The sequence below is a fragment of the Chiloscyllium punctatum genome, chromosome 24 (assembly GCF_047496795.1).
Source record: "Chiloscyllium punctatum isolate Juve2018m chromosome 24, sChiPun1.3, whole genome shotgun sequence".
Classification (NCBI taxonomy): Eukaryota; Metazoa; Chordata; class Chondrichthyes; order Orectolobiformes; family Hemiscylliidae; genus Chiloscyllium; species Chiloscyllium punctatum.
In genome coordinates, this window is record NC_092762.1 from 86275251 (window position 1) to 86299484 (window position 24234).

General features: G+C 44.9%; 1 protein-coding gene across 1 annotated transcript in view; it reads left to right on the plus strand.

Annotated features, from left to right (window-relative positions):
- The first annotated feature begins 929 nt into the window (after positions 1 to 929).
- plvapb (plasmalemma vesicle associated protein b) overlaps positions 930 to 24234 on the plus strand; it is a 28192-nt gene continuing 4887 nt past the window's right edge. The window contains exons 1-5 of the mRNA XM_072594403.1: positions 930 to 1514; positions 5260 to 5299; positions 6962 to 7653; positions 15250 to 15304; positions 21347 to 21443. Coding sequence (XP_072450504.1) covers positions 1155 to 1514; positions 5260 to 5299; positions 6962 to 7653; positions 15250 to 15304; positions 21347 to 21443 — 1244 coding nt within the window. The 5' untranslated portion in view covers positions 930 to 1154. The remainder of the gene's footprint in view (positions 1515 to 5259; positions 5300 to 6961; positions 7654 to 15249; positions 15305 to 21346; positions 21444 to 24234) is intronic.

Genomic DNA, 24234 nt, shown 5'->3' on the forward strand with positions numbered 1-24234 from the left:
GATATACCCCTCACCCCTCAGTGTAACACTCTGATATAGCCCACACCCATCCCTGTGATGCTTTGATATACCCCACACCCCTCACTGTAACACCCTGACATACCCCATACCCCTCATTGTAACACTCTGATATACCCCACAAGCCTCACTGTAACACTCTGATATACCCCACACGCCTCACTGTAACACTCTGAAATACCCCACAAGCCTCACTGTAACACTCTGAAATACCCCACACCTCTCACTGTAACACTCTGAAATACCCCACAAGCCTCACTGTAACACTCTGAAATGCCACACACCCTTCACTGTAACACTCTGATATACCCCATAGCCCTCACTGTAACCCTGATATATCCCACATCCCTCCAACACCCTGATATACCCAGCACCCCTCACTATAACACTGATATACCCCACACCCCTCACTGTAACACTGTGATACACCCCACACCCTTCACTGTAACACCCTAATAAAATGTGCACCCCTCACTGTTACACCCTGATATACCCTATGCCCTCACTGTAACGCTGATATACTCCACACCCCTCTCTGTAATACCCTGATATAAGCCACACCTCACTGTAACACCCTGAGATACCCCATACCCCTCACTGTAACACCCTGATGTACCCCACACTGCTCACTGTAACCGCCTGATATACACCAAATCCCTCACTGTAACACCTTGACGTACTTTGTACCCTAACTGTAAACCCTACCCAATCCGTGACCTCCTCTCCTCATTTCTGATTATCTGCTATTCCCAGTCAGTCTTGTCAGATCCTTCACAATCTATCTCCATTTCCCCCAGTGTCAAGGGACAGGAGGCACACCCAAAGTTAATCTAAACAGTCGTCACAAATAGGAGATTTTTTTTTCCCTGCGCAGCGGTGAATTGGAGATTTGTTGAGAATCCTGCCTGAATGAACACAAGGAACACTGCAGGAAGGAGCTTGAGAAGCTGATAAGACAAAGTGTTTATGGATTATTCCAGATGATGCATTTGCATGCTCTCTTGGGATAGGGTCACATCTGACAAATTACGTCTGTGCAAAAGTGTGTTTCTCTTGATTAGTTTGTCCCACCCTTCCTGCACTCCGATGCTCTTGTGAGTTTCATCGAGAAACTGGGCAGTGCGAGGAGTCTAGACATGGACCACAACAGCTACCCAATGAAGAAACTGGGCTATGACAGCAAGGACTACCAGAGAGCGAAACCCAACAGCTGTGATTATTATGTTAAATACTTTCTCCTTTGCACCAGCATCATCCAGTTACTGATCATCCTGGGGCTTGTCCTCTTCATGGTCTATGGGAACAATCAAAGAAGCCAACAGAGTCGCCTGGAGACCAGTCGCAACCAGTCGGTCAAGTTCATTGGTGATATTAATGAACTGCACACCAACCTGAGCAGCCAGAGTAAAGAATTGAAGACGTGCCATTCCACTGTGTCCAATCTAACAATCCATCTGATAAGGCTCACCAATTCTCTGAGGGTCTGCATCAAAAAGGCAAGTCTTTCTCTTTCATAATTTTTAATGTGTAATGCTGCCCCTCCCTCCCCCGCTCTCCCCCAGCTTTCCATGCTTTGGGGTTTCAGCATTGGTCTGTGAGTTAGTCTGAGAGAAAGTGAGGACTGCAGATGCTGGAGATCAGAGCTGAAAAATGTGTTGCTGGAAAAGCGCAGCAGGTCAGGCAGCATCCAAGGATTCCTGAAGAAGGTCTCATGCTCGAAACGTCGATCCTCCTGCTCCTTGGATGCTGCCTGACCTGCTGCGCTTTTCCAGCAACACATTTTCAGCTGTGAGTAAGTCACAGTCTCAACCCTGGCCTCAGAAGGTTGTGGGATCTGAACTCATTTCAAAGACCCACTGACACTCCCCGTCCCCTACTGATGGAGTGCTGCACATTGTGGTGTTGTCTTACCAATGGAACCAACATGCTAGATCCCACCACCTATCAAAGGGAAACGGGAGGGATTTCTCCCCAGAGTCCTGACCCTTATCTCAAGCAGATTATCTATCTGTGTAACACATTGTAGTGCATGGGAGCTTGCTGTGCACAAATGAGCTGCCACATTTCCTTATTTGCAGCATTGGCCAATGTTGGACAGAAGTGGAACAGACTCTTTGTTCCAGTTGATGGGTTCTGGTCAATACACTCAGCATTGTCTTATCCTCCATCAACTACCAAGAGACTCTAGCAGTCAATAAATCAAACACAGGATCCAGGAGAAACTTCTTAACCTGGAGAGTAGTGGGAAAGTGCACTCACCATCCCAGGGAGGGGTTATGGTGAACAGCATCGATGTATTGAAGGGAAGATGAGAAATACAGGTGAGAGAAAGGAATAGAGGTGATGCTGATAGAGTGATATAAGGAAAGTTGCCAGCATTGATTAGTTAGGTAGAATAGTCTATTTCTAATATGTAAATTCCATTGATAAATTTATCAGAATACATTACTGTTATTTTATTCTCATGTGTTTATCCACTTTTCACTTAAATGTTTCAATAGCATTCATTCCAGCCACCTCCTGTGGGAGTACGTTTCACATTCTCAGTATGCTGTGAGTAAAATCACTTCCCATCTGTTCGTGAGCTTACCGATGACCATTTTATACTTCCACTTTTATCCTCTCAAAGGCTTTCATCAGGCTGCCTTTTGCTGGGGAAATGAGCCTGAAACTTTAGGTCTTTCCTAGAGCCTCAGTCCTGGTGTTATGCATCTTCACCATGTCCCACGCAATATGGGAATCAAAACTGTTCATAGTACTCAAATATTGTCTAACCAAGGGACTATAGAGGTTCAGCATATCCTCTTGACCTTGTGGTTTTCCATTCTCTCACTCCATAGGAATTAATGCTGTCACTGTGTTGTTTTACTGTCCCATTGACTTTTGTTGATCTTTTTATTGATCTGCGCTTCCTGACGTCAAGACCCTCTCTTTCCTTGACAATATTTAAATTTGTATTTTCAAAAGGAGAATGTGCGTCTTTATTCTGCTGACAAAAACAAACCCCTCATGCTCACCTATGCTGCAATTTGTTATTTACCTGCTGTTCAGAATGTTTATTCACATCTTCAGGTATCTCATTCCATTGCTCCTCATTAGTAATGATTTTATGACATCTTCAAATCTTGGAATTGTGCGTCCGAAATTGTTCGAGTGGTCAGTGAGGATAATTAAAATGAGTGTCTGAGCACCAATTTCTATGGGGCATTTCTCTTCCCATAATTTACGTATCCCATAATTAACTTTAGCATTAACTCTGAACTTTCTTCTCTTAGTTTTCCCTTAGCTCCACAGGGCTAACATTATAAGACCATAAAATGTAGGAGCAGAATTAGACCAATTATACCCTTGAGGTCAGCTCTGCCATTTGATCATGGCTGATGTATTTCTCAACCCCATTCTCCTGCCTTCTCCGTGTAACGTTTGTAACCTTACTAATCAAGAACCCATCTATCTCCATCTTAAATACAGCCCACCACAGCCCTCTGCGGTAATGAGTTCCACAGCTTCACTACTCTCTGGCTGAAGAAATTCCTCCTCATCTCAGTTCTAAAGTTCTCTACAGCCTTCACTCTGAGGCTGTGCCCATGGGTCCTCATCTTTCCTACTAGGGGAACCATCTTCTCCACCTCCACTCTGTCCAAGTCCCTCAGTATTCTATAAGTTTCAATACAATTCTCCCCCCCCCCACCCCGCCACGATCTCCTCAATCCCACCACCCACCCATCCTTCTAAACTCCACCAAATACAGACTCAGAGTCTTTAACCTCTCCTCAGATTATTCTGTAGACTCAATGCTTCCGAGAAAACATAGATTGTTTTTTGTAAAGTGTCTTGTTGCATTTGAGAACCATGAAAGTCACTAAGTAGATATTAAATCATTTAACACTTATAGTGTGAAATGCAACAGCAACATGAACAGCTTCTATTTATGCTGCACCTTTAGCAGAGCAAGACATCCCAAATTGTTTGATTATTCCATGAAACGATATTTGACACCAAACTGCATTAGAGTTAATAGGGCAGATGATCAAAAGATTTGCCAAAGCAGCACAGTGGCTCAGTGGTTTAGCACTGCTGCCTCACAGCATCAGGGTCCCAGGTTTGATTCCAGCCTCTGGCTTGCGTTTGCACATTCTCCCCGTGTCTGCGTGGGTTTCCTCCGGATGCATCAGTTTCCTCCCACAGTCCAAAGATGTGCAGGTCAGGTTAATTGGCTGTGCTAAATTGTCCCATAGCGTTAGGTATATTAGTCAGAGAGATATGGGTTACTCTTCGAAGGGTCAGTGTGGACTTGTGGGGCCGAAGGGCCTGTTTCCACACTGTAGGGAATATAATCTAATCAAGGAGTGTCCAAAGGATGAGAATGTGGATAGTTTGAGAAAAGGGATTTCGAGGCATGGGGCTCGAGCAGCTTCCTGGGGAAATCCGATAAACAATGCTGAGGTATGATGTTGTTCTGATTCGATTCTCCTTCTCATCCAAATTGTCTGATCCTGACGGAAGTATATGTGAGTCATTGGATTGAGTTCAGCGTCTTGTGAAATATGCATCTCCCCTTCCAGTAATGAGTTAAAAAGTCTCATTTTGTCCAGGTCTAACAACTATGATATTTACACCATTCTGAGATCTCTCATGCCTCTAATTCCATCCTTTCACATTTCCCCAATTTTAATTGATTCATTATCAGTGGATGTACTATCAGCTGCCTGAGCCCAGACTTCCCTAAACCTCTCTTTGTCTCTTTCACACACCTTCTCTGTCTCTGACTCGCCCCACTCTCCTGCCCTCAAGCTGCTCCTTAAAGTCTACTTTTTTTGACTAGGTTTTTGGTCACCTTTACATGGTGAGCTCTCACACTTTGTCTGATAACATACCTGTGGAGGCCCTTGGGATCTTTCGCCACGGCAAAGGCGCTAAGTGAATGCAAACTGTTGTTGTGCTCGGTGCTCCCAGTATCTCCCTCCCTCTCCTCCTCAGCCTGTCATTTCCCTCTGAATCCAAGGTCACACCAAGTCCAACTTTGGCATCTTCCAACCACAGCCTCCATTACTGAGCAAGGGTCACTCAGCCCGAAACATCAACTCGGATTTCTCTCCACAGATGCTGCCAGACCTGATGAGCTTTTCCAGCAATTTCTATTTTTGCTTCTGATTTACAGCATACACAGTTCTTTTGGTTTTATTTAGGAACAATGCACAGTGTTGAGCTACAATAACTCTGGTCTCTTTGCACCAACAGAACACCACCAAACCACAGCCGCGAGGACCACTCCCCTACGGTAAGTCTACACAAGAATGTCTGGCTCAGTCCATCCGTCTGGGAGCTAGGCTGCTCAGGGGGAATATCAGGAAGCATTAATTCATACAAAGATACATCTGGAACTATACCCGCTCCCCCCGCTACCCCAACCGAGAAGCTGCTGATCCCCTGGGTATGGAGGGACTGTCTCACAAAGAGAGTCGGGCCTGTACTCATTGAAGTTTAGAGAGAGAGTGGTGACCTTATTGAAGCCATATACAACATGAGAGGACTAGACAGGGGGCTTGTGGAGAGGTTGTTGCCTTTCTCATCGAGTCTAGAACAAGAGGGCATAATCTCAGAATAAGGGGTCACTCATTAAGACTGAGATGAGGAGGAATGTCTTCTTTGAGGGCAGTGAATTTGTGAAATTCTTTTCCACGGAGGGCTCTTGAGGCTGGGTCATTAAAAGTGTACTCAAGGCTGAGACAGATAGATTTATAATCAGTAAGGGAATCAAAGGACATAAAGAAAAGACAGGAAAGTGGAGGATAATCAGATCAGTCATGATCTCATTGAATGGTGGAATGGATGAAGTGGGCCAAATAGCCCCTATTTTCACTCTTGCCTCTTATGGGTTGAGGACATTTAGAATTTCAAAGCTGAAATTGATAGAAATTTAATTGGATTAGGGGTTTACAGGTTACAGACCAAGGCTGGTACAAAGGATCAAAGTCAACCAAGGTCTAACTGAGTGGTGGAAAAGTCTCAAGAGGCTAAATTGACACATTCTGATCCTTTGCTAGTTGAGGGCATAGTTCTGTTATACACTTCATGTAACAGCTTTAAATTGATGCACAAAAGACGAAAAGGCAATGTGGGGAAAACATTTTTCCTGCAGTAAGTGGTTAGGGTCTGGAAGGTTTCGCCTGACAGTCTGGTGGAGATAGGTTCAGTTGAAATGTTCAAAAGGGAATCAAAGGGCTGCCAAAGAGTCAAAGAGCTGTACAGCACGGAAACAGAACCTTCAGTCCAACTTATCCATGCTGACCAGATATCCTAAATTAATCTAGTCCCATTTGTCAGCATTTGTCCAATTTCCCTCCAAACTCTTCTTATTCATATACTCACCTAGGTCCCTTTTAAATCTTTCCTGTCTCACCTTAAACCTATGCCCTCTAGTTTTGGACTCCCCTACCTAAGGGGAAAGACTTTGTCTAGTCACCCTATCCATGCCCCTCATGATTTTATAAACAAATACAAGGTCGCCCCTCAGCCTCTGACAGTTCAGGGAAAACAGCCCCAGCCTCTTCAGCCCCTCCCTATAGCTCAAACCCTCTAAACAGGCAACATGAAAAGGGAATAATGTGCAGGCTTATGGGGAGAAGATAGGAGAATGTCGTTGAGCGAGATGTTGATCAGGAGACTAGGCACAGACATGATGGACCAAATGGCCTCCTTTTGCACTGTAACAATTTTGTGATTGTGTGATTTCTTTTGTCCTCCCCATCTACATGTGGCAAATTCAATCCCATTCTCACTATGCATTGCAATTAACAACACAGCCAACCCAACTGTACATAATGTGCATTGATGTAGGACATGGTATCACCCAGGCAATATGTATTGAAGCAGTTACACTTGAGATAGTTTTGAACCAAGTAGAAAATGTTAACTATCTTCATATCTTTTATAACCGCAGACAACAACCTGCAAACACCGTTTGAAAAGTTTAGGTTCTGCACGATGCTGCAACAAAACTATTCGACTGCCCAAATGCAGATTGTGACGTTGAAAGCTGACAATGAGCTCCATCAGGCGAAACACATCTTGGAAGTCACAAAACTGAACAGTCAGAAGGCAGAACTGCTCAGGCAGCTGGCAGATCAGAGAGGGAACTGCACATCCATGAACAAGGACTTTAAGAAGATGATGGATGAAACCAGTACAGTTTATGAAGCAGGATTCAGGGAGGTTGTGGCAAAGGTAGGAGGGCGCTATGACCCGAACCTGAGCAGACAACTGGAACAAATGAGAGCAAACTGCACAGCACTGACTTCCAACTTCCGGACACAGCTCCAGCAGAGGATCGATAGTTTTGTTGCAACCTTCAAACACATCTGGCAGAGTAACAATGAACAATCCTCAAGGATAAGCAACCTGGAAAAGATGAACGAAGAATGTCAGCGAGAAGCAGCAGTCCAGCTCCACCAGTTCAAGAGAAAAGAGTCTCAGTTGCAGACCGAGAAGGAGAGTTACCTTGAAGAGAAGGTGCAGCTCCTGCAGGAACGGAATCTGCTGAGATCTCAGCTGGCAGCCAAAAGCCACCAATCCAACTTCTTCCTCAACCCGGGATCCAGCAACACCAGATCCACTTCCTGCCAAAGTGAATATGTGAGTTTGCGAGGCCGTGGTGGGGGTGGGGGGGGGGGGGGGTGGAGATGGGAGACATTGATCAAACTGATGGCTTGGCTCATTCATTTCAGGGTGGGTGAGAAACCCAATCAAATTACAGGAGCCTCCAGGGTCATAAACCAGAACCAAGGGTTTCAACCAATTGGCAAAGAGACCCAGAGGAACATGAGAAGAGATTTGTTCAAGCAGCAGGTTGTTAAAGTCTGGAACGCTGTAAAGTTGTGAAATTAAGTTCCACGCGGACTTACTGATTTAATTGCATTCAGCTCCTTACATCCTGATTTATAGCCTGAAACAGACCATTCAGTCCAGCCAGTCCACACTGACCGTGTTCTCAAACTAAACTAGCTCCACCCGCCCGTACTTGGCCCATAACCCTCCAAACCTTTCTGAACCATGGATTTATCTGGGAATGGAGGGTTTGAGTTCTACAAATAGATTGGAAAGGCTGGGGCTTTTTTCACTGGAGTGTAAGAAGTTGAGGGGTGACCTTGTAGAGGTTTATAAATTCTTGAGGGGCATGGACAAGGTGAATGACAAGGGTCTTTTCACTAGAGTGGGGGAGTTCAAAACTAGGAGACATATTTTTTAAGGTGAGAGGAAAAAGATTTTGAAAGGGCATAAGGAGCAGCATTTTTTACACAGAGTAGTTCACAGAGAGTGGACTACCCGAGAAAGTGGTGGAAACATGTACAGTTATAACGTGGTTTAATTGTGATAAACTCCAGTTGAGCTTTTGATTTTGTTTAGTTACACTGTGCCACCAGGTGACTAAAGTATAGGGGAAAGGACTGCACAGCTCTTTCTACGAATTACCTCATGCTGTCACAGGGCCGGGGGAGGGGGGAGGGGTTTGGTGGTGGTGGTGGTGACGGGAACTGTAGCAAATCTTTTAAAATCTTGTCTTTCATGGATAGGATAAATAGACAAAGTCTTTTCCCTGGGATGGGGGAGTCCAGAACTAGAGGGCGTAGATTTAAGGTGAGAGAGGAAAGATATAAAAGAGACCTAAAGGGCAACTTTTTCACGAGGATTTCCTTGCTGTACATCTCTATGACTCTGTGTGTGTGGCTGGGTTGCTGGCAAAACTATTGCTTGTGGGCCATTCTTTACTAGATAAAAGGGCGACATTTTTCACACAGAGCCTGGAACACGCTGCCAGAGGAGTTGGTGGAAGCAGACACAATAGCAACATTCATGAAACACCTGGGCGAATACAGGAATAGGAAAGGAATAGAGGGATACGGATCCTGTAAGTGAAGGCAGTTTTAATATGGAAGGGCAAAATGCATCAGCACAGGCTTGGAGGGCAGAAGGGCCTGTTCCTGTGTTGTAAAGTCCTTTGTTCTTTGACACAGAGACTTTAGGCTTCACTGCTGATGGGTTAGGAATGGTCCAGCCTGGAACCTGACCCCTAACTATGCAATACCCCTCCAAGATAAAATGCTCTTCTGACCCATAGACACAGAGAATGATGGATTTAGCAGTGAAGTCCCAACTGTCAAATCGTCAATTGATGATCACTATCAAGATTCAGTTTCATAGAACAGACACTGGAGCAGAGTGAGAAGAATAGGAAACACTCTGATAAAGGCAAAAGAAAAGGACTTCCATTCACATAACAATTTTCCCAATTGCAGCATATCGCAAAGTGTTTTAGAGACAATAACACACTTTTGAACAAAATAACAATAGTGCCCACACAACCTGGAAATGTTAAATGAGGACAGTGTAGCGGGAGCTTTATTCTGTATCTAACCCCATTCTGTCCCTGTCCTGGGAAGGTTTGATGGGGACAGTGTAGAGAGAGATTTAGTAAAATTACAACACCATATACAGTAATGAGGAACCTGGGAACACTTCATTGTTGGTGTCCAAAATCTGTGTGACAGAGGCAAGATAAAGGGACCAGCTTTAAGGAGAGAGAGGTAGAGACAAAGGAGACATTTTGGGAATGAATTCCAGGCTTTGGGCTCAGACAGGGTTCAATAGGTATCACGGGATGCACAAGGGATCAGAAATGGAGGAGGGCAAAGATCTCACACACTGGATGAGTTTACAGAGATAGAGTGGGGTGTAGGGGCTGGAGGAGGTGACAGAGATAGAGAGGGGTGTAGGGGCTGGAGGAGGTGACAGAGATAGAGGGGGGTGTAGGGGCTGGAGGAGGTGACAGAGATAGAGGGGGGTGTAGGGGCTGGAGGAGGTGACAGAGATAGAGGGGGGTGTAGGGGCTGGAGGAGGTGACAGAGATAGGCAGGGGGTAGTGATTGTAACATGATCAGCCTGGTTGACCTCTATCAGCCCCTACAGCTCTCTGTATCTGCCTTGAAAATAATCAAAGACTATCGACCATCACATTTTAAGGAAGAGAGTTCTAAAGACTCTGACAAGTAAAAATAACCTGATCTCTGTTTGAAAAAGGCAAACCCCTCATTTTGAAACAGTGAGCCATCGTTCTGGATTCTCCCTGAAATGGAAACGTTCTCTTCACATCCTTCAGGATCTTACACATTTCAATCAAGTCACTTCTCCATCTTGTAACCTCCCAGGATACGTCCCAGCCTGCACAACCCCTCCCCAAAACACACCTTGCCCAGCCCCTCCCCAAAGCACAGCTTGCACAACCCTTCCCCAAAACACAGCCTGTCCAACCCCTCCCCAAAATACAGCCTGACCAACCCTTCCCCTAAACACAGCCTGCCCAACCGCTCCCCAAAACACAGCCTGCCCAACCCCTCCCCAAACCACAACCTGCCCAACCCCTCCCCAAACCACAACCTGCCCAACCCCTCCCCAAACCACAACCTGCCCAACCCTTCCCCAAAACACAGCCTGCCCAACTCCTCCCCAAAACACAGCCTACCCAACCGCTCCCCAAAACACAGCCTGCCCAACCCCTCCCCAAACCACAGCCTGTTCAACCCATTCCCAAAACACAGCCTGCCCAACCCCTCCACAAACCACAGCCTGCCCAACCCTTCCCCAAAACACAGCCTGTTCAACCCTTCCCCAAACCACAGCCTGTTCAACCCTTCCCTAAACCACAGCCTACACAACCCTTCCCCAAACCCATCCTGCCCAAAATCCCCCCAAAACACAACCTGCCCAACCTTTCCCCAAGAGACAGCTTGCCTATTCCAAACATTACTCTGGTAAACCAGGAAGTTTGGCAACAACACTCTCAATGAGACCATACCTGGAGTTTTGTGTCTACCTTTGGTCTCCTTATTTGAGGATAGATGTTCTGAGCGGGGAGAGAGTGCAACAAAGGACTCCTTTGGGGTGGCAGAACTGACACATAAAGAGAGGCTCTTCCGTTCCGAATATACTCCCCAGAGTTTAGAAAAATGGTGTGGGGGTGGACTTATACACTTAATGGTAAGGTCCTGGGGAGTGTTGCTGAACAAAGAGACCTTGGAGTGCGCATTCATGGTTCCTTGAAAGTGGAGTCACAGGTAGATAGGTCGTTGGACCGAAGGCTCTGTTTCCACGCTGTACATCTCTATGACTCTATGAAACCATATAGCATGGAGATGACGAGAAATGTCTTCACCCAGAGAGTGGGGAGTCTGTGGAATTCTCTGCCACAGAAAGCATTTGATGCAAAAACATTGGATGTTTACAAGAAGGAGACAAAGATAGTTCACTGATGCTCTGTTTCCTGTTGGCCAGCTAATTTGCTCCCTTCCCCCTCACCCACACCATCTGCTTCTATTTTCTGCAATAACTTTTGCAGTCAGCCAACCTTCTATTGATTTATCCAGAGATTAGCGAGTGTGCCCCTAGTTTTGGATTGTGTCGACACTGTCTAACACATCAAAGCAGGTTTAACAATGACAATTAAAGAGGATTCAGATGGAGTGTAATTGCTCAGGGTAAACCAGGATCCTGGAGCATGGCGTGTGGCAGCGCCTTTTGTAAAGAGAGGAAAAAGCTGCAGGAAGATGCAAATCCCAATCACTCTGTGAGACACAACTTCCTTTCCATAATGTCTTTTTGGCTCGCAGTTTGATTACCTTGACTCCAACCAGGAGCTCCTCAATTGTTTCCTTCATAACATTTCCTTACAAATATTTCTTAACATGGTTTACAGGAGAAAAATAATCCTTTCTTTCCAGACTCCTTTGCTGCCTTGGGACATCCAAAAGCATTTATAGACCTAATAACGTGGTTTTTTAAAATGTCATTCACTGTTGTAATCTGGAACATTCCATCCCATTCCATGGATGAATGCATGAGAAATATGCTAGCCGCACATCCCATGAAAGAACACAACTAGTTGTGCACAGCAAGATCCCACATATCAACCAGATAATCTGCTTTTCATGATATCGGTGAAGGATAGCTATTAGCCCATAAGACAGGGATAAATCCCTGCTGTTGTTTGAACAAGTGCCCACTGCCTCACACCAGCCTGACAGGGCAGGTGGGGTCTCAGATTAACGTTTTGTACAAAAGACTGTACCTGAGGGTGTGGCACTGCCTCAGTCCTGGGCACAGGGAATATCAGCCTACATTTTATGCTCGGGTCACAGGGATTTGAGTCTAGAAAAGCACAGCGCGTCAGGCAGCATCTGAGGAGCAGGAGATTCTATGTTTTGGGCATAAGCTCTTTGGCAGTGAAGGGCTTATGCCCAAAGAGTCGATTCTCCTGCCCCTTGGATGCTGCCTGACCTGCTGTGCTTTTCCAGCAACACACTCTGGACTCTGATCTCCAGCATCTGCAGTCCTCACTTTCTCCTCAGAGGGATTTAAACACAGCCAACTGAGTTGCAGCTAATGCTGTGCTTCAACTAGAAGAGTTTGCATTTATATAGTACCTATAAGATGAGGAATTATAAAATAAGACATAACTTTGAGCCACCTGAGGAAATATCAGGGCAGGCGATTAAAAAGCTGAGTTTTTAAAGAGTGTCTTAATGGTGGAGAAAGAGCTGGAAAGGGAGAGAATTCCTGTGTTTCATACTGAACCTATGACCCCTGAATTAACCCTGGGTGTCTGGTTAACAGCATCCAGTCATGTTATTATATATGCCACCATTTCCCCAGATAAGCTCTGTCTATATCTGGTGGCCATTCAGAAACTTGCATCCTTCCTCTTGGCCTCATGTCTGTCTAATTAACCTGAGACCTTCCCCCAGTTTTGAAGCTCAGTATTTCCAGTTCTGTTTGGAGCAGAGAGAAAGACTCTGGTCCATTTCAGCATTTGTGCTGTACGGAAGCCTTCCCCTACCCACCTTCAGCTCACTCTCTCAATACGAGCTTCTTATCCTCTTCCCTTAGGTTTTTAATCCAGCTGCCCCTTAAATGTATTAACACTATTTGTTCTATTATAAAATCCCCACCTGTCAGATAAAGGCCATTCAGTTAATTGCATCAGACTGACCCTCTGAAGAATATTCTACCCTAACCACACCCCCATTTCACCTTGGTTAAGCCACCCAACATTCCCACCCAATTATAATCTCTTCCAACCTCTTCTGTCAGGCAGAAAGTATATAAGCTTAAACACACGTACCAATAGATTCAGGAACAGCTTCTCCTCCTCTGTTGTTACATTTCCAAATGGACTTCTCAAATTTTAAATTGAATGTTGACCTCGCTTTCTGGGCACCTTCTCTGCAGCTGTAACATTGTATTCCTCAGTCTGTTCTATTATCCTAATGCACCTTATCTGGTATGATCTCCCTGTAGTGCACAGAAAACAAAACTGTTTAATGAAACAAGGTTCATGTGAAAATAATAAATTAAGCCTTTGGGATGAAACCAGGGCACCCCACACACAGAGAGATCATGCAAACTTGACACAGACAGTTTCCCATGTCAAGGGTTGAACCCAGGTTCCTGCAGCTGTGAGGCAGAAGTGCAAACCATTATATCACCCTGCATCCTACTACCACTTCCAGGAGTTTAACAACTTCCAAAGTTCCCTCTAAGCTGTGTAGTTTCACAACCAGTCTGACATTCCGATCATTGGTGTGTTGATGACATTGATTCCTAGTCTCAGAGATCACTGCTGGCTCAGGACATCAAAGGTCCGTACAGTGTGTGAAAACAAATTATCAGGAGCACAAACCACACCCTTTACAAGGTCAGGCAGCATCTGGAATGACGAAGGGCTTTTGCCAGAAACATTGATTCTCCTGCTCCTCGGGTGCTGCCTGACCTGCTGTGATTTTCCAGCACCACACTCTCGACTCTAATCTCCAGCATTCGCAGTCCTCACTTTTGACACACCCTTTAGGAGTCCATTCCACATTCTCACCACTCCCTGGCTGAAAAGGTTACCACTGAAATTTTATTTAGAAAATTTACTGGAGAAATTCAGCAGGCCTCGCAGCATTTGTGGAGAGAGGTCAGTGTTAACATTTCAAGTCAGTTCTGGAGAAGACCTGAAACGCTAGCTCTGCTTTCTCTCCCACAGGTGCTGCCAGACCTTCTGAGTTTCTCCTGCATTTTGTTTAAGATTTCCAGCATCTGCAGTTTTTTTTGTTTTCTGATTATGCCGATGACACATTGGGAAAAGGTTGTATTCTATGTTGTCAGAGCTCGTTTCAATTCCCAATTCCCAATTCCCAATTCCCAATTCCCAGAGTCAGAGTCGTAGAGCATGGAAATAGAATCTTCGGTCCAACTTGTCCATTTGCCAGTATTTGGCCCAGAAATTAAAGAGGATATTACAGAGTCAGAGAATCACTTATGGCACAGGAGGACATTCAGCCCGTCAGTTTTTTATTTTTCTCGCAGAGCAATCCAGCCAGCCCACCTCCTTGTTCAGTTCGGCAATCGTTTCCTTCCAATGTCAATCTCATTTTTCCTTTTTGATTATGTTATTGTGAGACTATAGGGGTATGAATGGAAAGGATGCTGGGAATTGGAAATGTACATTGCGAAGGGTGGGTGTTTGCTACAGTAATTGGGAAAGTGGGAGCTCAGAGACAATTTTCACATGATATAGGTTCATTTCCTTTTTCTGATATTTTCATATTCAATGAACAGGTCTCTGAGACTTTCCAGTAGCACCTCATTTGACAGCTGTCTCGTTTTTAATTCAAAAATATACTTTATTCATAAATAATTAAGAAGTAAGTACAAGTATAAAACAGCTCTGTACAGATTTTGCAGAATGTACAATGGACTTTTGACATTTCTCATTAGAGTTTCAATCCAGTTGAACAAAAAAGACATCTTCAAAATGTGGAAGGAAACTATTAACATTCCCATTCAGGCTGAGAGGGGATCTCAAAATATAACTCATTATAGCTTGGTGGAAGAGCATGCAGTCTTGTCCCTAACTCTGGATTAAAAATGTGGTGCTGGAAAAGCGCAGCAGGTCAGGCAGCATCCAAGGAGCAGGAGAATTGACATTTTGGGCATGAGCCCTTCTTCAGGAATCATGCCCGAAGCGTCGATTCTCCTGCTCCTTGGATGCTGCCTGACCTGCTGCGCTTTTCCAGCAACACATTTTCAGCTCTGATCTCCAGCATCTGCAGTCCTCACTTTCTCCCAACACTGGATTCCCAGGTTCAATCCTTGCAGTGTTTGTAAAAACCAACTTGCTTTCTGTCCCAACAGGAGAGCGCCATCAGTCAGTTCTGGCTGCTGCAGAAAGAAAAAATCGCTTTGGAAGGTAAGTGCGTGAACAATGAATATTCACTCATTCTTTAAATTTCCACATGTTTAAGTACATGTGGTTTGCAGCCTTATATTTACACATTTGCTCATGAACCCGCTGGTTCTTTCCCTGATGAATTAAACTTTTGGACTCTCCTAGCCTCTGGCATGTGTTCTCCTTACCTACTCTACCAAAAATATAAAAAAAGTTTGAATGTCAGGTTCCTCCTTCATCTTCCCTTCTCTAAAACAAAGGCAATGTCTCCAGTCTCTTGACACAGCTGACCTCACACATCCTGGTATAATGCTGGTAAACTGTGCACTCTCTCGTATGACCAGTTATCTTTGCTGAAATCCAGAGTTTGACACAGGGAGCCATACCCAGTTTAAAAGCTGGGGCTGAAATGTTGTAAATTCCACTCAGCCAACCCCCTAGAATTTACACAATCAGATAAAACTAGATTGGAAATTGAGAACACACCGGCCCCACAAAGTGTTACCAGGAACTGTCCTCTTGCGCAGGGTCAGCACACAGCACTCCCTCAGTACCGCACTGACATGTCAGCCTTGAGTTTTGTGCTCACCTATGGTCAAAGTTGAGGACTTTTTAAGTGAAAATAACATTCACCCTGGAGAACGGAAAACCAGGGAACTATAGACTGGTGAGCCTGACATTGTTGGAGAGAATCCTGAGGGACAGAATATACATGTATTTGGAAAGGCAAGGACTGATTAGATTAGATTCCCTACAGAGTGGAAACAGGCCCTTCGGCCCAACCAGTCCACACCGACCCTCCGAAGAGTAACCTAACCAGACCCGCTTAGAACATAGAACATAGAACAATACAGCACAGAACAGGCCCTTCGGCCCACAATGTTGTGCCGAATATTTATCCTAGCTTAAGCACCTATCCATGTACCTATACAATTGCCACTTAAAGGTCACCAATGATTCTGACTCTGCCACTCCCACAGGCAGCGCATTCCATGCCCCCACCACTCTCTGGGTAAAGAACCTACCCCTAACATCCCTCCATACCTTCCACCCTTCACCTTAAATTTATGTCCCCTTGTAACACTCTGTTGTACCCCAGGGAAAAAGTCTCTGACTGTCTACTCTATCTATTCCCCTGATCATCTTATAAACCTCTATCAAGTCATCGCCGTTCCAATGAAAAAAGGCCCAGCACTCTCAACCTATCCTCGTATGACCTATTCTCCATTCCAGGCAACATCCTGGTAAATCTCCTCTGCACCCTCTCCAAAGCTTCCACATCTTTCCTAAAGTGAGGCGACCAGAACTGCACACAGTACTCCAAATGTGGCCTTACCAAGGTCCTGTACAGCTGCAACATCACCTCACGACTTTTGAATTCAATCCCTCTGCTAATGAACGATAATACTCCATAGGCCTTCTTACAAACTCTATCCACCTGAGTGGCAACTTTCAAAGAGCTATGAACATAGACCCCAAGATCCCTCTGCTCCTCCACCTTACTAAGAACCCTACCGTTAACCCTGTATTCCGCATTCTTATTTGTCCTTCCAAAATGGACAACCTCACACTTGACAGGGTTGAACTCCATCTGCCACACCTCAGCCCAGCTCTGCATCATATCTAAGTCCCTTTGCAGCCGACAACAGCCCTCCTCACTATCCACAACTCCACCAATCTTCGTATCGTTTGCAAATTTACTGACCCACCCTTCGACTCCCTCCTCCAAGTCATTAATAAAAATTACAAACAGCAGAGGACCCAGAACTGATCCCTGCGGAACTCCACTTGTAACTGGGCTCCAGGCTGGATATTTACCATCTACCACCACTCTCTGACTTCGACCAGTTAGCCAGTTCTCTATCCAACTGGCCAAATTTCCCACTATCCCATGCCTCCTGACTTTCTGTATAAGCCTACCATGGGGAACCTTATCAAATGCCTTACTAAAATCCATGTACACTACATCCACTGCTCTACCCTCATCCACATGCCTGGTCACCTCCTCAAAGAATTCAATAAGACTTGTAAGGCAAGACCTACCCTTCACAAATCCGTGCTGGCTGTCCCTATTCAAGCAGTGTCTTTCCAGATACTCATAAATCCTATCCCTCAGTACCCTTTCCATTACTTTGCCTACCACCAAAGTAAGACTAACTGGCTTGTAATTCCCAGGGTTATCCCTATTCCCTTTTTTGAACAGGGGCACATCATTCGCCACTCTCCAGTCCCTTGGTACCACCCCCGTTGACAGTGAAGACAAAAAGATCATTGCCGACGGCTCTGCAATTTCCTCTCTTGCTTCCCACATAATCCTAGGATATATCCCGTCAGGCCCGGGGGACTTGTCTATCCTCAAGTTTTTCAAAATGCCCAACACATCTTCTCTCCTAACAAGTATCTCCTCTAGCTTACCAGTTCGGTTCATACTCTCCTTTTCAACAATATTGTCCCTCTCGTTTGTAAATACTGAAGAAAAGTACTCATTCAAGACCTCTCCTATCTCTTCCGACTCAATACCCAGTCTCCCACTACTGTCCTTGATCAGACCCACCCTCGTTCTCGTCATTCTCATGTTTCTCACATACGCATAAAAGGCCTTGGGGTTATCCTTGATCCTACCCGCCAAAGATTTTTCATGCCCTCTCTTAGCTCTTCTAATCCCTTTCTTCAGCTTCCCTCTGACGAATGCACCTAACACTATGGACAATTTAACATGGCCAATTCACCTAACCTGCACATCTTTGGACCGTGGGAGGAAACCAGAGCACCCGGAGGAAAGTCACACAGAGAGAATGTGCAAACTCCACACAGCCAGTAGTCCTAGGCTGGAATCGAACCTGGGACCCTGGTGCTGTGAGGCAGCAGTGCTAACTGCTGAGCCACTGTGAATGTAGGGATAGTCAACATGGCTTTGTGTGTGGGAAATCATGTCTCATTAATTTGATTGAGTTTTTTGAAGAAGTAACAAAGAGGATTGATGAGGGCAGAGTGGTGGACGTGATTTATATGGATTTCAGTAAGGCATTTGACAAAGTTCCTCATGGGAGACTGGTTAGCAAGGTTAGATCACATGGAAGACAGGGAGAACTAGCCATTTAGAAAAGAACTGGCTTAAAGGTAGAAGACAGACAGTGGAGGTGGAGGGTTGTTTTTCAGACTGGAGGCCTGTGACCAGTGGAGTGCCACAAGGATCAGTGCTGGGTCCACTACTTTTCTTCATTTGTATAAATGATTTGGATGTGAGCATAAGAGGCATTGTTAGTAAGTTTGCAGATGACACCAAAATTGGAGGTGTAGTGGACAGCGAAGAAAGTTACCTCAGAGAACCACAGGATCTTGATCAGATGGGCCAATGGGCTGAGAAATGGCAGATGAAGTTTAATTTAGATAAATTTGAGATGCTGCATTTTGGAAAAGCAAATCAGAGCAGGATCTATACACTGAATGGTGAGGTCCGAGGGAGTGATGCTGAACAAAGAGACCTTGGAGTGCAGGTTCATAGCTCCTTGAAAGTAGAGTCGCAGGTAGATAGGATAGTGAAGGTGTTTGGTATGCTTTCCTTTATTAGCCAGAGCATTGAAGACAGTTACCTCAGAGAACCACAGATCTTGATCAGATGGGCCAATGGGCTGAGAAGTGACAGATGGAGTTTACTTTAGATAAAGAGAGTTGGGAGGTCATGTTGTAGCTCTGTAGGACATTGACAGTCATCCATGCTGTGTATCTCTCTGACTCTATGACTCCAAATGTGAAATGATAAAATTGAGGACATCAAACAAGATAAAGGAACGTACAATTGGTGGGAAAATAGTGAAAGTAAAAAGTACTGGAGATCACAGTGGGGTGTGGCAGCATCAACGGAGAAAGAGCAATTTGACAGTCCAGATTCCAGCATCTGCAGCAACTTGCTCCTACACTGATAAGAGAGCACTTGGGAGGTGTCGAGATAGTAACGGACCTGGCAGTAAATGTGCACACATTCCTGAAGGGAGCAGGACAGACCATTAACGTGATTAGGGTGGATTTGAAATCCTTTCCTTTATTATCCAAGGAATTGAATATGTGAGCACAGGGAGCTAAAGATTCTGCAGGAACTGTATAAATCATCAGTTAGGTCATAACTTGAGTACTGTGTGCCGTTCTGGTCGCGTTATTACAAAAAGGATTAATTGCATTGAAAAACTACAGAGGAGATGTACAAGGATGTTGTCAGGGCTGAAATTATCCAGATATGAGAAAAGAGAGTGTGGTGCTGGAAAAGCATAGCAGGTCAGGCAGCACCGAGGACTAGGAGAGTCGATGTTTTAGGCATAAGCCCATTCCTGATGAAGGGCTCCTCGGATGCTGCCTGACCTGCTGTGCTTTTCCAGCACCACACTCTCAACCCTGAGCTCCAACATCTGCCATCCTCACTTTCTCCAAGCTTTAAGAAAAGGTTGGTTCGACTCAGAGTTGCTCTCCTTGGAAGAGAGGTTGCTGAGGAGACATCTGACTCAGGTGTACACAACTGTGAGGGGCATGGATAGAATGGACGGGAAGGACCTAGTTACCTTAGCAGGGGTGGTCAGTGGGGGGGGGGGGGGGGGGGGTACACACTGCTGCCACTGTAGTGGTGGGAGTGGAAGTTGAAGCTCCTAGTTCATACCAGTTAGCAGATTGCTTCATCCTGGATGGTGTCCACTTGACCACCATTTACAAGGCACAAGTCAGAAGTGGAATGGAATACTCCCCACTCGCCTGGATGGCTCCAACAACGTTCAAGAAGCTTGACACCATCCAGGCCAATAACAACAAAAAAGAACTGCAGATGCTGGAAATCTGAAACAAAAACAGAAATTGCCAGAGGACTCAGCAGGTCTGGCAGCATCTGTGAGGAGAAATCAGTGTTAACATTTTGAGTCCAGTTAGTCTTTGACAGAACTCTTTCTCTGGTATATTGATTACATTATCAGTGCTGCCTGCCTCTCTTGTCTGGAATTGGAAAATTTTATCAGTTGCATTTTTCATATTTCCCTGGATGTCTCAAAGTGCTGTGTGGCCAAAGAGATATAGGTCAGGTATCTATTATCTGTACATCCAAAAATGACAAATACCTAAAAACCAAATGTCTCTTAAGAAGCAGACAAGAACAGTTTGATAGCCACATTCAGTTTGGGTTCCTTTGGAATAAAACTTGCCTTTTGCCCAAACAGATTCAAATAGACCTAAAAATGAAGATTTTTCCAAAGGGCCACACTCTCAATGGCTACAGATCTAATCAGGCCTTTAGAGAAATAAATTGGAGCCAAATTAATTGCAGTGGACCCAAAAACTGAAAATATCCTTTGTCCGAAAACCCAACCCTGAGGTTTTTGGAGAAAGGATTCCTGAGCTGTCCTTGTGATATACCGTCACTGTTCTAATGTAAGAAATACAGCAGTCAATTTGCATACAGCATGCTCCCATAAACAGTAATCAGCATCAGATTAAATGAGGTTGATTGAAGATTAAATATTGGCCAGAACACCAGAGATAACATCCCTGCTCCTGCTCCTCTTCAAACCAGTGACTAAAGATCATTTACATTTGGCCAGTCACATTAGGCTTTGGTTTAACATTATATCTGTAAGACAGCACCAGCCAACAGTGCAGCACTCCCTCTGTACTGTATGGGAGCATAAGCCTTAACTGTTTTGTGCTATAAGTAAGGGTCAATCCACAGGAGCACCTGCTGCTCCCAGTCACCAGGGGTTAATGGATTTGGGGTGGGATTTCCAATTCCTGGTGCCAAGTGCATCAGCTTGGCTCAGCTGACAATTTTGTACTTTGTCACTTCAAGGACAGCAATTACACCAAATGTCCCAAGGTGCTTTATAGCAGGAGAGTCACAATCGATGCTGATCCACGTGTTAGGACATGAGGAGTGATGATCCACAGCTCAGTCTAAAGGGTGGGTGCTAAGCAACAAGTTGCGGCAAATGGGGAAAGTGTGAAAAATCAGGTTGCAGAGAGCTGACACAGATTCAGTGGGCTGAATGGCCTCCTTCTATGATGGTCTATTCTGTGCTTCCTTGCCACCAGATCATAAAATCAGACTAGAGCAACAACTGGCAACACTGAAACAACAACTGGGAGACTGCTACAATCTTGCAGAATTGCAGAAGCGTTTGGGCTGCAGGTAAGAACCCATCAATCAAGTGTTTCTCTTTACTCTTGGTGTTAGATTTACTTTTAAGTAATTGGAGAGACATTTTGCAAGTGTCTGTTCTGTTGTGTGAACTACTGCGTCCCAATTTTCCTCTTGTCTGGCCTTTCCTTTGCCACAGTTAATGTGATACCCCTTCTGTAGCCAATGAGTGGAGGGAGAAACAAGTGTCAGCCTTTACATGGAGTGAATGGCAGACTAAAGGAAGGTTCACTCAGCTGATCCTGGGTATGGAGGCACTGACTTAGGAAGAGAAGTTAACCAGGTTGGGCCTGTACTCATTGGAACTTAGAAGAATGAGAGAGAACCTTATTGAAACAAGTAAGATTCTTGGGGGATTTGAGGGTCAATGTGGAAAGGTTGTTATCCCTTGTAGGAGAGCCTAGGACCAGAGGGCATCGTCTCTGAACAAGGGGTCACACATTTCAGACAGAGATAAGGAGGAATTTCTACTCTGAGAGAGAAGTGATTCTGTAGAATTCTTACTGCAGAGGGCTGTTGAGGCTGAGTTAATTAATACACTCATTCTGAGCTGGATAGATTTTTCATCAGGGCAATTATCACGATTCAAGCTGTTCCAGTCAGTAACCTAGGAGAGGGCTGTAACATATTTCCCCCTCTCCCCCAACACTTCCTACCGAATAACTCGCCATAGCTCTGCTGGTATGATACACTGAGTTAGTAGCTGTTACCGTGGGCTGGAGTCCTCTCCCATCACTGAATCTGTATGTTTCCTTCTTTCTACCCCCTTGGCCTGACACTCTCTAGGAAATCATTCCTTTCATAGAGTCATAGAGGTATGCAGCATGGTCCAACTTGTCCATGCTAACTAGATATCCTAACCCAATCTAGTCCCACTTGCCAGCATGTGGCCCATATCCCTCTAAACCTTTCCTATTCAGATATCCAACCAGAAGCTTTTTAAATGTTGTAATTGTACCAGCCTCCACCACTTCCTCTGGCAGCTCATTCCATACACGTACCACCCTCTGCTTGAAAAAATTGCCCCTCAGGTCTCTTTTAAATTTTTCCACTCTTACCCTAAACCTATGCCCTCTAGTTCTGGACTCCCCCATCCCAAGGGAAATGACCTTGTCTACTTACCCTGTCCATGCCCCTCTAAGGTCACCCCACTTGCCCTCTCTCCTCAGCCCCTTAAAGACTCTCCTCCAAGTAGCCATTTCTTTTGTGTTTCATCCCTGAAAGTGAGCACATACCAGCTATTCCTCCACAGAGGCATCACAGTCCAGATTGATCTTCTTTACCTGGAACACATGTACACGTTACACACAGGAATAATGGGACATCAATTAGAAACAGGAGCCCTGAATATGAACCTTAGAACCAGGAGCAGGAGGAAGCCATTCAGCCCTTTGAGCCTGCTCTGTCACTCAGTAGAATCAGGACTGATCTGGAAAAGGATAGACTAGATCTAAAAGTTGAAGTTCTAAATTGGAGGAAGGCCAAATTTGACGGTATTAGGCAAGAACTTTCAAAAGCTGGTTGGGCGCAAGTGTTCGCAGGTAAAGGGATGGCTGGAAAATGGGAAGCCTTCAGAAATGAGATAACGAGAATCCAGAGACAGTATATTCCTGTTAGGGAGAAAGGAAAGGTTGGTAGGTGTAGGGACTGATGGATGACTAAAGATATTGAAGGTTTGGTTAAGAAAAAGAAGGAAGCATATGTCAGGTATAGACAGGATAGATCAAGTGAATCCTCAGAAGAGTATAAAGGCAGCATGGAGATTACTTAAGAGTGAAATCTGGAGGGAAAAAAGGGGACATGAAATAGCTTTGGCAAATAAAATTAAGAAGAATCCAAAGGGTGTTTACAAATAGATTAAGGTCAAAAGGGTAACTGGGGAGACAATAGGGCCCCTCAAAGATCAGCAAGGCGGCCTTTGTGTGGAGCCACAGAAAATGGGGCAGATACTAAACAAATGTTTTTCATCAGTATTTACTGTGGAAAAGGACATGGAAGATATAGACTGTAGGGAAATAGATGGTGACATCTTGAAAAATGTCCATATTACAGAGGAGGAAGTGCTGGATGTCTTGAAACGCATAAAGGTGGATTAAACCCCAGGACCTGATCAGGGGTACCCTAGAACTCTGTGGGAAGCTAGAGAAGTGATTGCTGGGCCTCTTGCTGAGATATTTGTGTCATCGATAGTCACAGGTGAGGAGCCAGAAGACTAGAGGTTGGCTAACGTGGTGTCACTGTTTAAGAAGGGTAGTAAGGACAAGCCAGGGAACTATAGACCAGTGAGCCTGACCTCGTTGGTGGGCAAGTTGTTGGAGGGAATCCTGAGGGACAAGATGTACATCTATTTGGAAAGGCAAGGACTGATTAGGGATAGTCAACATGGCTTTATGCGTGGGAAATCATGTCTTAGAAACTTGATTGAGTTTTTTGAAGGAGTAACAAAGAGAACTGAAGAGGGCAGAGTGGTAGATGTGATCTATATGGACTTCAGTAAGGTGTTCGACAAGATTCCCGATGGGAGACTGGTAAGCAAGGTTAGATCTCATGGAACACAGGGAGAATTAGCATTTGAGTACCGAACTGGTTCAAAGATAGAAGAGAGAGAGTGGTATTGGAGGGTTGTTTTTCAGACTGGAAGCTTGTGACCAGTGGAATGCCACAAGGATCGGTGCTGGATCCACTACTTTTCATCATTTACATAAATGATTTGGATGTGAGCATAAGAGGTACAGTTAGTAAGTTTGCAGATGACACCAAAATTGGAGGTGTAGTGGACAGG